Source organism: Salmo trutta, chromosome 23 (genome assembly GCF_901001165.1).
Source record: "Salmo trutta chromosome 23, fSalTru1.1, whole genome shotgun sequence".
Taxonomy (NCBI): domain Eukaryota; kingdom Metazoa; phylum Chordata; class Actinopteri; order Salmoniformes; family Salmonidae; genus Salmo; species Salmo trutta.
The window spans coordinates 1,558,274-1,576,686 of record NC_042979.1 but is presented as its reverse complement, the minus strand read 5'-3'; the positions used below and the strand labels follow the sequence as shown (position 1 = coordinate 1,576,686).

General features: G+C 41.7%; 1 protein-coding gene across 1 annotated transcript in view; it reads right to left on the bottom strand.

Annotated features, from left to right (window-relative positions):
• Positions 1-18,413, bottom strand: part of col27a1a (collagen, type XXVII, alpha 1a) — a 292,078-nt gene that overhangs the window by 47,316 nt on the left and 226,349 nt on the right. Inside the window, exons 40-43 of the mRNA XM_029708455.1 lie at positions 17,613-17,666; positions 13,762-13,815; positions 5,050-5,106; positions 4,898-4,951 (exon numbers count right to left, since the gene is read on the bottom strand). Coding sequence (XP_029564315.1) covers positions 4,898-4,951; positions 5,050-5,106; positions 13,762-13,815; positions 17,613-17,666 — 219 coding nt within the window. The remainder of the gene's footprint in view (positions 1-4,897; positions 4,952-5,049; positions 5,107-13,761; positions 13,816-17,612; positions 17,667-18,413) is intronic.

Below are 18,413 nucleotides of genomic sequence, written 5' to 3'. Positions count from 1 at the left end.
TGTGGAAGGCTACCTGAAACGTTTGACCCAAGTTAAACAATTTAAAGGCAATTCTACCAAATACTAATTGAGTGTATGTAAACTTCTGACCCACTGAGAATGTGATGAAAGTAATAAAATCTGAAATAAATAATTCTCTCTACTATTATTCTGACATTTCACATTCTTAAAATAAAGTGGTGATCCTAACTGACCTAAGACAGGGAATTTTTACTAGGATTAAATGTCAGGAATTGTGAAACTGAGTTTAAATGTATTTGGCTAAGGTGTATGTAAACTTCCGACTTCAACTGTAGCTACATTTTCAGATATTATGTGTTTCTATTTTTGTCAGAAAGTCGTTTTCATTTCAAGTTAAAGCGTACTGTTAGCTAGCTAGCTAACGTTAGCTGGCTGGCTTGCTAGCTAGCTAACGTTACGTGTATGAGCTGTGTAGTAATATTATTATTATCTCATAAATCCATTTACATTGCTAGTTATATCCGAATGTCAGCGAGCTAGCTAACATTGAAGCTGGTTGGTTATATTTAGCTACCTGCAGATTCATGCATTGTAGTAATGTTATGAGTTGGGATTATGGTTCATTGTTTAGCTAGCTACATGTCTAAACAAAAGATTCCACGATGCAAGTAACCATTTCACTATACCTTTTACACCTTCTGCATCCTGTGGATGTGACAAATAAACTTACATTTGATTTCATATAGTGTGTGTTTACTAGAGATGGTAATGTGAAAAACAACATGACCTGCACCAAAGTCATATTAGGATATAACGTTAGAGCCTCCCGAGTGGCGCAGCAGTCTAAGGCTGTGCATCGCAGTGCTAGAGGTGTCACTACAGACCCGGGTTCGATCCCAGTCTGTGTCGCCGTGACCAGGAGACAGGCGGTGCGCAATTGGCCCATCCGGGTTAAGGGAGGGTTTGGCTGGCCGGGATTTCCTTGTGCCATCGCGCTCTAATGATTCCTTGTTGGCGGGCCGGGTGCAGTGCTCGCAGACTTTGGTCGCCAGCTGCACGGTGGTACGACACATTGGTACGGCTGGCTTACCGGTTAAGTGGGCATTGTGTCAAGAATCAATGCGGCTTGGCTGGGTTGTGTTTCGGAGGATGCATGGCTCTCTGCCTTCGCCTCTCCCTAGTCTGTACGGGAGTTGCAGCGATGAGACAAGACTGTAACTACCAATTGGATACCATGAAATTGGGGAGAAAAAGAGAAAAGAAAAAAAAGATTGTTCTTCAATTGACCGTGCTCCTGCATATAAATATTTAGGCATTTGGATTGATGTGACATTTTAAAAACATATAGATAAGCTGGTTAAGAAGCTAAGTTTTAAAGTTGGCTTTTAATACAGAAACATTGTGCAGTAGGAAGCAGATTATTCAGTCAACCTTTTTATATTTCTTGATTATGGTGATATTATTTATCAAAGTGCAGCTGCTACTTCTCTTAAACCTTTGGATGCCATCTACCATAGTGCCCTTCATTTTGTTACAGGTGACAGCTTTTATTAATATTATTTTTTTTTTTAATGTAATTTTTACCCTTTTTTCTCCCCAATTTTGTGATGTCCAAATGGTAGTAGTTACAGTCTTGTCCCATTGCTGCAACTCCCGTATGGATACCGGAGAGGAGAAGGTCGAGAGCCATGCGTCCTCCGAAACACGACCCTGCCAAGCCGCACTGCTCGCTTAACCTGGAAGCCAGCCGCACCAATGTGTTGGAGGAAACACCGTACAACTGGCGACCGAAGTCAGTGTGCATGCGCCCAGCCTGCCACAAGGAGTCGCTAGAGCGCAATGGGACAAGGACATCTCGGCCGGCCAAACCCTCCCCTAACCCGGACGACACTGGGCCAATTGTGCAACACCTCATGGACCTCCCTGTTGCGGCCACCTGGGATCTGTAGAAACGCCACTCTGGAGGCCCTATAGGTGACAGTTTTGATACTTATCATAAACAGAAGTTTATGAAGTAGGGCCTTGTAAACAAAAAGGGAGTAATGTAGAGGTCTACGGGTCTTTAGGGAAGTCCAGACAACAACATAGACATCTACATTACCTTTTTTTTACAAGGCCCTACTTCATAACCTTCTGTCTAATCTAACTTTGCTGGTAAAGTATAGGCATCTGAGTTGCCTAACCCGTTCAGAGGATTGGTTAACTCTTGAGGTTGCTGTGTTTTAATGCACTGTATTGTTGGAACAATATACATTTCATCTTGATGTTCTGGTGCCGTTTGGGCTCTTATTTGTGGAGGAATGTAACTCTTTTTCTGGGTAATGTGATTTTTTATTTGTTCTTCCCATTACTGTGTTTTTGTAAATCTGGGGATCCAAGATCTTTTACATATTATCGGCCAATATCTGTACTATGTTTTTTAAAAATCCTAGAGAAACTGGTTTGTAAAAGAACGTTGAAACATTTAAACCAACACTGTATTCAATATGAGCACCAATATGGTTTTCATAAAAACTACCACACAGATATGTCTCTTTTACAACTTGTGGATAAAATCTTTACAGCCCTGAACAACAATGAATACACTCTTGGCATCTTTTTAGATTTATCAAAAGCATGGTTGATCATGAAATATCACTATATTGCATTATTACAGTTTTCATGATTTTACATATAAATGGCTTTATAATTATGTTTATGATAGAGAACAATTTGTATATGCAAATGGTTGTGCACCTACCAGGGCCAAGATATTCTGTTGCGTTTCACAGGGTTCAATCCAAAGACCTTGCTGCTGTGTCTTCTACCGTAATTCCCATTCTTTTTGCTAATGATTTTATCACTCTAGAATTTTGATTCACTAATCAATGAAGCCAATTCAGGCATGGCCAAGTTTTCTGAATGGTTCCAGATAAATTAATAATCTTTAAATGTTAAAAAAATCCATCTTCATTGTATTAACTGGTAAGAATAAGAAATAGCAAACAATAGAATAGAAAAATCTCAATTGGGGGGAATAAAATGGACCAGGTTTCAGCCACTCGATTCCTAGGTGTTTCAATTGATAAAAAGTTATAAACATATTCATTTTGTTCAGAGCAAAGTATCATCAGAAAGATTAGTGGTTTGGTTCATCATGCTTGCTTCCTAATACTACACTATAGATTAATTTACCCATATCTCATTTACTGCAATATTGTCTGGGCCAGTACATACTGAATGCTTCCTACCTACACAAATGATTCATCACACCAAATACGTTTACAAGACTAGCCACCCCCTTTAACTACTTGGCTCCATCGGTCCCTCTGTTTAAGAAACTGAATATATTGTATATCTACAACATTTAATATACTAAAATTATGCACCTTCATCTACAAATACCCCCCAAACAGCCTACCTAAACCCTTCAAAGGATTCTTAAAGGTTCATTCCCAAACCCATGCATACAACACAAGACACTGCGATAACCTGCATCCTCCCACTGCCGCACTTCACTGTCCATTCTCTATCAGATACAGGGTCCATACTCTGGAATTCCTGCATAGACTAGGGGTTAGCCTGATGAACCAAACTACCCAGTAGTCTCCTCCATGCAGTTTTTTATCTGTAGTGTTATGTTTTTCACTTGTTTTCTTTGGTGCAAATAAATAAAACCTAAAAACCCAAATAAGCTAGTTCATGTTGCTATTAATAAAGTTAGCTAGCTTGCTTAAAGCTTGAATCCTTCATTGGTGAAACTAACACTTACGTTGGGGATATTACAACAACAAGACATGCTACTGCAAACAACAAACACCGTTTTTTTGTAATTAGTTCCAGTTCTCTGCTGCCAATGACTGGAACGAACTCCCAAAATCTCTAAAGCGGGAAACACTTATCTCCCTCACTAGCTTTAAGCACCAGCTGTCAGAGCAGCTCACAGATTACTGCACCTGTACATAGCCCATCTATAATTTAGCCCAAACAACTACCTCTTCCCCTACTGTATTTATTTATTTTGCTCCTTTGCACCCCATTATTTCTATTTCACACTTTCTTCCACTGCAAATCTACCATTCCAGTGTTTTACTTGCTATATTGTATTTACTTCGCCACCAGGGCCTTTTTTGCCTTTATCACCCTTATCTTACCTCATTTGCTCACTTTGTATATAGACTTATTTTTCTACTATATTATTGACTGTAGGTTTGTTTCACTCCATGTGTAACTCTGTGTTGTTGTATGTGTCAAACTGCTTTGCTTTATCTTGGCCAGGTCGCAATTGTAAATGAGAACTTGTTCTCAACTTGCCTTCCTGGTTAAATAAAGGTAAAATAAATAAATAAAAAATAAAAAACAGACTTGTTGTCATGTTTAGGTTGAAAAGGTCAGTGGTGAATGTACAACTCGGCAACTTGGGTAACAAAATGTTCTCAGAGTTTCCCACTTGTAATTGTGACTTGGAGGTTCGTTCAAGTGAAACTTCCGAGTCAAAACTCTGAACTTCAGATAATTCCGACAGCATGTAAAGGCCCCATATGACATCAGTTGCAAAGCGCATATAAAACGCATCAAGTGTGCACATGTTGTGTAGGGTGCACAAATTGAATTTGAGAGCGTGCAATTGTGTCATTGGGAACTGAAAAGAGCGGAGTCTGAGAGTGGAGATATTTTCCCCCTGAAGAAATACTCATTAAATGTAAAGATTCAGAAGTTGTTGCAAATATACCCAGCCCGGATGTCTCTTCTCACAGAAATATTTAAATTTTACTCTTCAAAATCCATCTCGCTCTAGCCGAGTCAATCTCAAGCTATAATATTTTACAGGTAGTTGTCAGTGTCAAAATTCTAACCAATGAGATAGCCTGGAATAAACTACTGAAATGCAATTGGTCAGGAATTTTTGGACCAATTAGCTGGTTGACTGGTTTGTTTGCATATTCATAACACTTACTTGGTATCCTGGATCCCCTAACTCCCCTCTCTCTCCTTTGTCTCCTGGAGGACCCTGATCAAAAACAGAAGAATAGGTCGATATTAAAGACCCTCAGAACCGTATTGGGATTAGTAATGAAAGATGAGAGAAGACAATAGAGAGTAACTTACTCTGTCGCCTGGAGGACCAGTAGGACCCTCAACCTTCCCATCATCCCCCTGCTCGCCCTAATATAAAGAAACAATGTTAGTGGAGCCATTCAATGGAAGACAATACAATTTACCTCTCACAGATTGCTCACTGAAAGTGTACTGTTTCTTCAAAGAGGGTTGGTTAGTGTCCTGAATGATCCTACTGTAACTGTGTATACATGGCAGATCAAAAAACTCAAAAACATATCACATCAGTGCATGAAGCAAATATGGTTCTCTCTCTCACTCTGCAAAATAAAAGCTTTGCAGTGTTTACGCCATGCTTAAATGACTAGCTTTAGCCAGGGTTGATTTGTTGATTGTTAGGCAATACAGTGGGGCAAAAAAGTATTTAGTCAGCCACCAATTGCGCAAGTTCTCCCACTTAAAAAGATGAGAGAGGCCTGTAATTTTCATCATAGGTACACGTCAACTATGACAGACAAAATGAGAAAAAAAATCCAGAAAATCACATTGTAGGATTTTTTATGAATTTATTTGCAAATTATGGTGGAAAATAAGTATTTGGTCACCTACAAACAAGCAAGATTTCTGGCTCTCACAGACCTGTAACTTCTTCTTTAAGAGGCTCCTCTGTCCTCCACTCGTTACCTGTATTAATGGCACCTGTTTGAACTTGTTATCAGTATAAAAGACACCTGTCCACAACCTCAAACAGTCACACTACAAACTCCACTATGGCCAAGACCAAAGAGCTGTCAAAGGACACCAGAAACAAAATTGTAGACCTGCACCAGGCTGGAAAGACTGAATCTGCAATAGGTAAGCAGCTTGGTTTGAAGAAATCAACTGTGGGAGCAATTATTAGGAAATGGAAGACATACAAGACCACTGATAATCTCCCTCGATCTGGGGCTCCACGCAAGATCTCACCCCGTGGGTGGGGTCAAAATGATCACAAGAACAGTGAGCAAAAATCCCAGAACCACACGGGGGGACCTAGTGAATGACCTGCAGAGAGCTGGGACCAAAGTAACAAAGCCTACCATCAGTAACACACTACGCCGCCAGGGACTCAAATCCTGCAGTGCCAGTACAGTACAGTGCCAGGGACTCAAATCCCCTGCTTAAGCCAGTACATGTCCAGGCCCGTCTGAAGTTTGCTAGAGAGCATTTGGATGATCCAGAAGAGGATTGAGAGAATGTCATATGGTCAGATGAAACCAAAATATAACTATTTGGTAAAAACTCAACTCGTCGTGTTTGGAGGACAAAGAATGCTGAGTTGCATCCAAAGAACACCATACCTACTGTGAAGCATGGGGGTGGAAACATCATGCTTTGGGGCTGTTTTTCTGCAAAGGGACCAGGACGACTGATCCGTGTAAAGGAAAGAATGAATAGGGCCATGTATCGTGAGATTTTGAGTGAAAACCTCATCAACATCAGCAAGGGCATTGAAGATGAAACGTGGCTGGGTCTTTCAGCATGACAATGATCCCAAACACACCGCCCGGGCAACGAAGGAGTGGCTTCGTAAGAAGCATTTCAAGGTCCTGGAGTGGCCTAGCCAGTCTCCAGATCTCAACCCCATAGAAAATCTTTGGAGGGAGTTGAAAGTCCGTGTTGCCCAGCGACAGCCCCAAAACATCACTGCTCTAGAGGAGATCTGCATGGAGGAATGGGCCAAAATACCAGCAACAGTGTGTGAAAACCTTGTGAAGACTTACAGAAAACGTTTGACCTGTGTCATTGCCAACAAAGGGTATATAACAAAGTATTGAGATAAACTTTTGTTATTGACCAAATACATATTTTCCACCATCATTTGCAAATAAATTCATAAAAAATCCTACAATGTGATTTTCTGGATTTTTTTCTTCCATTTTGTCTGTCATAGTTGAAGTGTACCTATGATGAAAATTACAGGCCTCTCTCATCTTTTTAAGTGGGAGAACTTGCACAATTGGTGGCTGACTAAATACTTTTTTGCCCCACTGTACATCTAAAGCAGACTTGGGGAATATAAAGGATAACTGCAGAGAGTTGTGTTGGAGGATGTTTGTTTCATGGTTCAAATGGGAAACATTGAGTTCAAATGTAGATCCAGACAGCTGGTTGATGTTACTACACACTACTACATAACAGACAGATAGAGACATGTTGATAGAAAGATAGGGTAGCATTATGTTCAAACAAGACCACAAGTGTCCATTTTTTCTTATGCCCATCAGGCACAGCTGAATCTAACCCACTGTAATATATTAGATGCGCTTCAGTGGGTGCAGAAGAATCACATCAGTGAGGCAGCACGCTCGGTTTGCTAAACACTTTTTACAAATGTCTGATATACCGTCCCGTCAGAAAGTAGTCATACCCCTTGACTTATTCCACATTTTGTTGTGTTACAGCCTCAATTTAAAATAGATGACATAGATTACCCCATAATGACAAAGTGAAAACATGTTTTTAGAAATGTTTGCAAATGTATTGAAGATGAAATACAGAAATATCTTATTTACATAAGTATTCACACCCTTGAGTCAATATGTTAGAATCCCCTTTGGCAGCGATTACAGCTGTAAATAATAATATTTGCACATTATTCTTTAAAAAAATCAAGTTGGTTTGTTTATCATGGCTAGACAGCCATTTTCAAGTCTTGCCATAGATTTCCAAGCCGATTTAAGTCACAACTGTAACTAGGCCACTCATTGTATGTACTTATAATATACAGGAGAACGATCGCCTTACGGCAAGGATAGCTGTGCTGCAAGCCCAGCTTCAGACGCAATCGTTAGGCAAGGGTAATTTCAGTGTAGGAAAGGATGAAACAGCGTCTGTGCCACCAGTAAGTACAGATAGTAACGTTAGTATAAACCCCCTCGCACGGTCCCCGCAGCCGGACAACTTTCTCATGGCTTCTGGAGGGAAATGCTGTAGGAATGCTCAACCGGTGTCGCTTATTCAGCCGACAGAAACGTTCAACCGGTTCTCCCCATTAAGCGAGTCGGAGTCGGAGGCCGAAACTTCTCTGGTCTCTACTCCTCCCGTTGTGGGGTCTGAGACGCCGAAGGCTCCCACCATTAGCTCTGACAAATTGAAAACCCTAGTCATTGGCGACTCCATTACCCGCAGTATTAGACTTAAAACGAATCATCCAGCGATCATACACTGTTTACCAGGGGGCAGGGCTACCGACGTTAAGGCTAATCTAAAGACGGTGCTGGCTAAAGCTAAAACTGGCGAGTGTAGAGAGTATAGAGATATTGTTATCCACGTCGGCACCAACGATGTTAGGATGAAACAGTCAGACGTCACCAAGCGCAACATAGCTTCAGCGTGTAAATCAGCTAGAAAGATGTGTCGGCATCGATTAATTGTCTCTGGCCCCCTCCCAGTTAGGGGGAGTGATGAGCTCTACAGCAGAGTCTCACAACTCAATCGCTGGTTGAAAACTGTGTTCTGCCCCTCCCAAAAGATAGAATTTGTAGATAATTGGCCCTCTTTCCGGGACTCACTCACAAACAGGACCAAGCCTGGCCTGTTGAAGAGTGACGGACTCCATCCTAGCTGGAGGGATGCTCTCATCTTATCTACGAACATAGACAGAGCTCTAACTCCTCTAGCTCCACAATGAAATAGGGTGCAGGCCAGGCAGCAGGCTTTTAGCCAGCCTGACAGCTTAGTGGAGTCTGCCACTAGCACAGTCCGTGTAGTCAGCTCAGCTTTCCCCATTGAGACCGTGTCTGTCCCTCGATCTAGGTTGGGCAAAATTAAAGATGGCGGTGTTCGCTTTAGCAATCTCACTAGTATCAAGACCTCCTCCATTCCTGCCATTATTGAAAGAGATTGTGATACCTCACATCTCAAAATTGGGTTACTTAATGTTAGATCCCTCACTTCCAAGGCAGTTATAGTCAATGAACTAATCACTGATCATAATCTTGATGTGATTGGCCTGACTGAAACATGGCTTAAGCCTGATGAATTTACTGTGTTAAATGAGGCCTCACCCCCTGGTTACACTAGTGACCATACCCCCCGTGCATCCGGCAAAGGCGGAGGTGTTGCTAACATTTATGATAGCAAATTTCAATTTACAAAAAAAAAACAATGACGTTTTCGTCTTTTGAGCTTCTAGTCATGAAATCTATGCAGCCTACTCAATCACTTTTTATAGCTACTGTTTACAGGCCTCCTGGGCCATATGCAGTGTTCCTCACTGAGTTCCCTGAATTCCTATCGGATCTTGTAGTCATAGCAGATAATATTCTAATTTTTGGTGACTTTAACATTCACATGGAAAAGTCCACAGACCCACTCCAAAAGGCTTTCGGAGCCATCATCGACTCAGTGGGTTTTGTCCAACATGTCTCTGGACCTACTCACTGCCACAGTCATACTCTGGACCTAGTTTTGTCCCATGGAATAAATGTTGTGGCTCTTAATGTTTTTCCTCATAATCCTGGATTATCGCACCACCATTTTATTGCGTTTGCAATTGCAACAAATAATCTGCTCAGACCCCAACCAAGGAGCATTAAAAGTAGTGCTATAAATTCTCAGACAACCCAAAGATTCCTTGATGCCCTTCCAGACTCCCTCTGCCTACCCAAGGACGTCAGAGGACAAAAATCAGTTAACCACCTAACCGAGGAACTCCATTAAACCTTGCGCAATACCCTAGATGCAGTTGCACCCCTAAAAACTAAAAACATCTGTCATAAGAAACTAGCTCCCTGGTATACAGAAAATACACGAGCTCTGAAGCAAGCTTCCAGAAAATTGGAACGGAAATGGCGCCACACCAAACTGGAAGTCTTCCGACTAGCTTGGAAAGACAGTACCGTGCAGTATCGAAGAGCCCTCACGGCTGCTCGATCATCCTATTTTTCCAACTTAATTGAGGAAAATAAGAACAATCCGAAATTTATTTTTGATACTATCGCAAAGCTAACTAAAAAGCAGCATTCGCAAATGGAGGACGGTTTTCACTTCAGCAGTAATACATTTATGAACTTCTTTGAGGAAAAGATCATGATCATTAGAAAGCAAATTATGGACTCCTCTTTAAATCTGCGTATTCCTCCAAAGCTCCATTGTCCTGAGTCTGCACAACTCTGCCAAGACCTAGGATCAAGGGAAATACTAAAGTGTTTTAGTACTATATCTCTTGACACAATGATGAAAATAATCATGGCCTCTAAACCCTCAAGCTGCATACTGGACCCTATTCCAACCCAGAAATGATAAAAAACTATCGGCCTATATCGAATCTTCCATTCCTCTCAAAAATTTTTGAAAAAGCTGTTGCGCAGCAACTCACTGCCTTCCTGAAGACAAACAATGTATACAAAACGCTTCAGTCTGGTTTTAGACCCCATCATAGCACTGAGACTGCACTTGTGAAGGTGGTAAATGACCTTTTAATGACGTCAGACCGAGGCTCTGCATCTGTCCTCGTGCTCCTAGATCTTAGTGCTGCTTTTGATACCATCGACCACCACATTCTTTTGGAGAGATTGGAAACCCAAATTGGTCTACATGGACAAGTTCTGGCCTGGTTTAGATCTTATCTGTCGGAAAGATATCAGTTTGTCTCTGTGAATGGTTTGTCCTCTGACAAATCAATTGTACATTTTGGTGTTCCTCAAGGTTCTGTTTTAGGACCACTATTGTTTTCACTATATATTTTACCTCTTGGGGATGTCATTCGAAAACATAATGTTAAATTTCACTGCTATGCGGACGACACACAGCTGTACATTTCAATGAAACATGGTGAAACCCCAAAACTGCCCTCGCTAGAAGCCTGTGTATCAGACATAAAGAAGTGGATGGCTGCAAACTTTCTACTTTTAAACAAACAAACAAAACAGAGATGCTTGTTCTAGGTCCCAAGAAACAAAAAGATCTTCTGTTGAATCTGACAATTAATCTGGATGGTTGTACAGTCATCTCAAATAAAACTGTGAAGGACCTCGGCGTTACTCTGGACCCTGATCTCTCTTTTGAAGAACATATCAAGACTGTTTCAAGGACAGCTTTTTTCCATCTACGTAACATTGCAAAAATCAGAAACTTTCTGTCCAAAAATGATGCAGAAAAATTTATCCATGCTTTTGATTAAGCACTAAACAAACTTCAGTTAGTACTAACTACGGCTGCTAGAATCCTGACTAGAACCAAAAAATTTGATCATATTACTCCAGTGCTAGCCTCCCTACACTGGCTTCCTGTTAAGGCAAGGGCTGATTTCAAGGTTTTACTGCTAACCTACAAAGCATTACATGGGCTTGCTCCTACCTATCTTTCCGATTTGGTCCTTCCGTACATACCTACACGTACGCTACGGTCACAAGACGCAAGCCTCCTAATTGTCCCTAGAATTTCTAAGCAAACGGCTGGAGGTAGGGCTTTCTCCTATAGAGCTCCATTTTTATGGAATGGTCTGCCTACCCATGTGAGAGACGCAGACTCAGTCTCAACCTTTAAGTCTTTACTGAAGACTTATCTCTTCAGTAGGTCCTATGATTAAGTATAGTCTGGCCCAGGAGTGTGAAGGTGAACGGAAAGGCTGGAGCAACGAACCGCCCTTGCTGTCTCTGCCTTGCCGGTTCCCCTCTCTCCACTGGGATTCTCTGCCTCTAACCCTATTACAGGGGCTGAGTCACTGGCTTACTGGTGTTCTTCCATGCCGTCCATGGGAGGGGTGCGTCACTTGAGTGGGTTGGGTCACTGACGTGGTCTTCCTGTCTGGGTTGGCCCCCCCCCCTTGGGTTGTGCCGTGGCGGAGATCTTTGTGGGCTATACTCGGCCTTGTCTTAGGACGGTAAGTTGGTGGTTGGAGACATCCCTCTAGTGGTGTGGGGGCTGTGCTTTGGCAAAGTGGGTGGAGTTATATCCTGCCTGTTTGGCCCTGTCCGGGGGTATCATCGGATGGGGCCACAGTGTCTTCTGATCCCTCCTGTCCCAGCCTCCAGTATTTATGCTGCAGTAGTTTGTGTCGGGGGGCTAGGGTCAGTCTGTTACATCTGGAGTATTTCTCTTGTCTTATCCGGTGTCCTGTGTGAATTTAAATATGCTCTCTATAATTCTCTCTTTCTCTCGGAGGACCTGAGCCCTAGGACCATGCCTCAGGACTACCTGGCATGATGACTCCTTGCTTTCCCCAGTCCACCTGGCCGTGCTGCTGCTCCAGTTTCAACTGTTCTGCCTATGGAACCCTGACCTGTTCACCGGACGTGCTTGTTGCACCCTCGACAACTACAATGATTATTATTATTTGACCATGCTGGTCATTTATGAACATTTTAACATCTTGACCATGTTCTGTTATAATATCCACCCGGCACAGCCAGAAGAGGACTGGCCACCCCTCATAGCCTGGTTCCTCTCTAGGTTTCTTCCTAGGTTTTTGGCCTTTCTAGGGAGTTTTTCCTAGGGAGTTTTTCCTAGCCACCGTGCTTCTTTCACATGCATTGCTTGCTGTTTGGGGTTTTAGGCTGGGTTTCTGTACAGCACTTTGAGATATCAGCTGATGTACGAAGGGCTATATAAATAAATTTGATTTGAAATTTGATTCAATGTCATCTTGGTAAGCAACTACAGTGTAGATTTGGCTTTGTGTTTTAGGTTATACTCCTGCTGAAAGGTGAATTTGTCTCCCAGTGTCGGTTGGAAAGCAGACTGAACACGGTTTTCCTCTAAGATTTATCCTAAAAGCATTCCCATAACATGATGCTTGAAAATATGAAGAGTGGTACTCAGTGATGTGATGTGTTGTGTTGGATTTGCTCCAAACACAACGCTTTTTGTATTCAGGACATGAAGGTAATTTCTTTGCCACATTTTTTTTGCAGTTTTACTTTAGTGTTGTAGATCCATCCTCAGTTTTCTCCCATCACAGCCAATAAACACTGTAACAGTTTTAAAGTCACCATTGGCCTCATGGTGAAATCCCTGAGCGGTTTCCTTCCTCTACAGCAACTGAATTAGGAAGGACCTGTATCTTTGTAGTGACTGGGTGTATTGATACACCATCCAAAAGAGAAAATAATAACTTCACAATGCTCAAAGGGATATTGAATGTATGCTTTAAAAAAAAAAGATCTACCTGTAGGTGCCCTTCATTTTGAGGCATTGGAAAACCTCCCTGGACTTTGTGGTTGAATCTGTGTTTGAAATGCACTGCTCAACTGAGGGACCTTACAGATAATTGTATAGTGTTAAGTACAGAGGTAAGGTAGTCATTCAAAAATCATGTTAGATACTATTATTGCACACAGAGTGAGTCCATTAAACTTATTATGTGACTTATTAAGCAACTTACTCTTGAACTTATTAGGCTTGCCATAACAAAGGGGTTTCAATACAAAACAATTCAGCTTTTCATTTTTAATTCATTAGTAAACATTTCCAAAAACATAATACCACTTTGATATTGTTGGGTATTGTGTGTCGGCCAGTGACGCAATGTGTAGGCCAGTAATCCATTTTAAATTTAAACAAAAAGTGGAAAATGTTAAGGGGTGTGAATACTGTCTGATGGCACTGTATGCCTGTAATATGCTTCTGCTGTAGCACCCACAAAATGAAGTTGACAAAGCAACATTAGCCTTACGTGATGCTTGCAGTGTAGTTTCTGAGTTAGACATACAGTAGTTAGGCATTGTAAACATAGATGCTAGTTTCTGAGTTAGATATAATGTGTTGGGAATGGTGTACCTTTTCACCATTTGATCCTCGATGCCCAATAGGGCCTTGGGGTCCCTGATGACCCTATATAGACAGACAGGGACGGAGGAAAGGGGTTAATTCTGTGATATACAGATTTAATCCGTGATATACTTTTAAAGGCAATTTCATGATGTTTGCGGAGATCACTTTTTCACTGACATAACCTTTAATGAAACATTTCCCTGATGGCAAAGCTACATCCACTTTGAAGCAAAACATGTTTTATTGTTTCTTAACTTGTTTCTTAACTTGTTTCCTTGTCACACATCATAAGTTTGTTTACTAAAATTGCCAGTTTTCTAGTTCAGTGGTCTCCGACTCCAGTCTGGAGAGCTACTGGGTGTGTAGGCTTTTATTCCGGCATCACACCTGATTCAGCTATTCATTGTTCATATGGATAATCATGATGCATTCAATTAGGTACCTTAGTGATGGTCTGGATTAAAAACGAGAGTTGGAGTACTGTGCTCTAACTGTTATTAAGCCAGTTGAAACCAGTTATAGTCCTTAGGTATTAGGATTATTTTACCAACAGAACTCAGGCCATCCTGATTGATGAGGTTAAGTCAGAATTTCTTGAAGTAGTTCCACAGGTGTCGATCCTAGGACCTGTTCTATTCACTATTTATATAAATGCTGTTGGTTAATCTGTTGAAAATTGTACATTTCATCTATATGGAGATGATACTATTATGTACACAATTCCCCTGACTGCTGAACTGGCTGTGACAAGACTACGGTCCGATTTTGCAGTTGTGCGGGAAGCCTTTACTGGTTTAAAATTCATACTTAATACGGGCAAAACTAAATACAGTACATGTTGTTTTCAAGTTCTTGTAAAATTGTCTCAGATGGATTACATCTTCACTCATCGGATGGTTCTATACTGAACAAAAATATAAACGCAACATGTAAAGGACCCATGTTTCATGGGCTGAAATAAAAGATCCCAGAAATGTTATGTGCATAAATGTGTTTACATCCCTCCTTTGCCAAGATAATTAAGCCACCTGACAGGTGTGGCATATCAAGAAGCTGAACAGCATGATCAGTACACATGTACACCTTGTACTAGGGACAATAAAAGGCCATTCTAAAATGTGCAGTTTTGTCACACAACACAATGCCACAGATGTCAAGAATTTTGAGGGAGCGTGCAATTGCCAGATAATTGAATGTTAAGACGCCTCTAACGTAGTTTTAGAGAATTTGGCAGTACGTCTAACCGGCCTCACAACCCCAGACCAAGTGTATGGCGTCTTGTGGGCGAGCGGTTTGCTGATGTCAACGTTGTGAACAGAGTGTCCCAAGGTGGCGGTGGGGTTATGGTATGGGCAGACATAAGCTATGGACAATGAACACAATTGCATTTTATTAATAGCAATTTGAATACACAGAGATACCATTGTCGTGCCATTTATCCGCCGCCATCACCACGTTTCAGCATGATAATACACTGTCCAATGTTTCAAGGAACTATACACAATTCCTGGAAGCTGAAAATGTCGCAGATCTTCCATGGTCTGCATACACACCAGACATGTCACCCATTGAGCATCTATGGGATTCTCTGGATCGACGTGTACGACAGCGTGTTCCAGTTCCCGCCAATGTCCAGCAACTTCGCGCAGCCATTGAAGAAGAGTGGGACAACATTCCACACACCACAATCAACAGCCTGATCAACTCTATGCGAAGGAGATGTGTCACGCTGCATAAGGCAAAAGGTTGTCAGACCAGATACTGATTGGTTTTCTGATCCACGCCCCTACCTTACAGATGCATATTTGTATTCACAGTCATATGAAAATCGATAGATTAGGGCCTAATGAATTTATTGAAATTGACTGTTTTCCTTATATGAACTGTAACTCCGTAAAATCTTTGGAATTGTTGCATGATGCGTTGATATTTTTGTTCAGTATAGTTAGCCAATTCCCGATCTGGACAAACGATCCACCTACCACTATTGCTACTTTGAATGGTGGATAGAGGCCAGGATAGACAGACTGGTAGACTATATTGACCTGTAGTATAGTTAGCACGCGGAAAAGCATAGTGCATAACGGCAATATCAAAACACTTTGATATAGGGGAGGCTCATGCAAGCAGATATGGACATTTGTATAGGATGGAATTCTATAGTAAAACCTGCAAAAAGGTGAATGTATACCAGGGAAAAAACACACAACCCTCCCCTAAGCAAAGAGAAATTGTTAGACCACCCTCCCCTAACTTTCAAACTGTCCCTAAGTAGTGTGATCAAAAGCATTAGGAGTGAAGCGCATTGGTTTAACTCAGTACATTACTGTAACCCAGTTATAACAAACTAGTACGGTGTGATTAAAGCATTACAGGAGATATTTGGAACAGGTCAAAAGCTGTATTTTGTTTTATATAAAAAAATGTCTGTGTTTTATGAAATTCTACAGTACAGTCGTGGCAAAAAGTTTTGAGAATGACACAAATATTAATTTTCACAAAGTTTGCTGCTTCAGTGTCTTTAGATATTTTTGTCAGATGTTACTATGGAATACTGAAGTATAATTACAAGCATTTCATAGGTGTCAAAGGCTTTTTTTGACAATGGGGAGTTTCCTGGCCATGGACCCAAAATATCGATGTTTTGTTCCCCGAGCCACTTAGTTATCACTTTTGCCTTATGGCAAGGTGCTCCATCATGCTGGAAAAGGCATTGTTCGTCACCAAACTGTTCCTGGATGGTTGGGAGAAGTTGCTCTCGGAGGATGTGTTGGTACCATTCTTTATTCATGGCTGTGTTCTTAGGCAAAATTGTGAGTGAGCCCACTCCCTTGGCTGAGAAGCAACTTCACACATGAATGGTCTCAGGATGCTTTACTGTTGGCATGACACAGGACTGATGGTAGCGCTCACCTTGTCTTCTCCGGACAAGCTTTTTTCTGGACGCCCCAAACAATCGGAAAGGGGATTCATTAGAGAAAATGACTTTACCCCAGTCCTCAGCAGTCCAATCCCTGTACCTCTTGCAGAATATCAGTCTGTCCCTGTTATGTTTTTCCTGGAGATAAGTGGCTTCTTCGCTGCCCTTCTTGACACCAGGCCATCCTTCAAAAGTCTTCACCTCACTGAGCGTGCAGATGCACACCTGCCTGCTGCCATTCCTGAGCAGGCTCGGTACTGGTGGTGCCCCAATCCCGTAGCTGAATCAACTTTAGCAGACGGTCCTGGCGCTTGCTGGACTTTCTTGGGCGCCCTGAAGCCTTCTTCACAACAATTGCACCGCTCTCCTTGAAGTTCTTGATGATCCGATAAATGGTTGATTTAGGTGCAAACTTACTGGCAGCAATATATATCCTTGTCTGTCAAGCCTTTTTTGTGCAAAGCAATGATGACGGCACGTGTTTCCTTGCAGCTAACCATGGATGACAGAGGAAGAACAATGATTCCAAGCACCACCCTCCTTTTGAAGCTTCCAGTCTGTTATTCGAACTCAATCAGCTTGACAGAGTGATCTCCAGCCTTGTCCTCGTCAACACTCACACCTGTGTTAAAGAGAGAATCACTGACATGATGTCAGCTGGTCCTTTTGTGGCAGGGCTGAAATGCAGAGGAAATGTTTTTTTGGGATTCAGTTCATTTGCATGGCAAAGAGGGACTTTGCAATTAATTGCAATTCATCTGTTCCCTCTTCATAACCTTCTGGAGTATATGCAAATTGCCATCATACAAACTGAGGCAGCGGACTTTGTGAAAAACCTTTGGCCACGACTGTATATGCAGGGCTCCCTCGTAAAAGAGACACTGGTCTCAATGGTGAGTCCCTGATTAAATAAAGGTAAATAAATTTGTAGACTTACCTCGTAACCTGCTAGACCCATTTCCCCCTGTTTACCCATTATACCTGGGGGACCCTGTGAAAGGAAGGGAGGGAGGGTTTGGTCACGCTGGAGCTAAAACTGCAAATAACCACATTACCCATCTAAAGTGACAGCCTTCAGATGTCAATGAAGGTCAAACCTAAATACGGATTTTGCTCTGACTGCTTGACTTCTTACTGGGTTTTACCTTCTAGATCTAACATCAGGACCCATATTCATAAAGCATCACAGAGCAGGAGTGCTGATCTAGACTCTTCCGAAAGGCAGTGCCGTGTATTCATGGACTCCAAGGGAACATATGGAACACAAAGACACATAAAATAATGTATCTTTCATTTCTCTGTGTTTCATAATTTTCCTTCAATACTGGCCAATGATGATAACGGCGATTCTGATCCAACCATTAATTCATACATTGTGCCCCTGGTCTGAGAGGATGGAAGTTCAACATGTAGCTAGATGTAGAAGGCTAATGTTAACTAGTTAACGTTTCCCATGAATGGAAGTTAGGCTAGCAAGCAAGCATTTTAGCCAAGTAGCCTAGGACAACAAAAACTAAAAGTATGTACTGTATGACAGAGTGATAAACCGTTTTGTCAACATGAAAGAGAGGAGGATGGCATTGGCGTTTCTCAACAAGTAGGGTGAGTCAACATGTTTTTCTACTTGCACGAACGTGCGCATGCAAAATGGTGCTGGAATAGTGGAGGCAGCTCCTGTTTTTTTATGCGACTTGCAGTAACTCTCTGTGGTTCTAAATCAATAGTTGTTTAGTGGGCC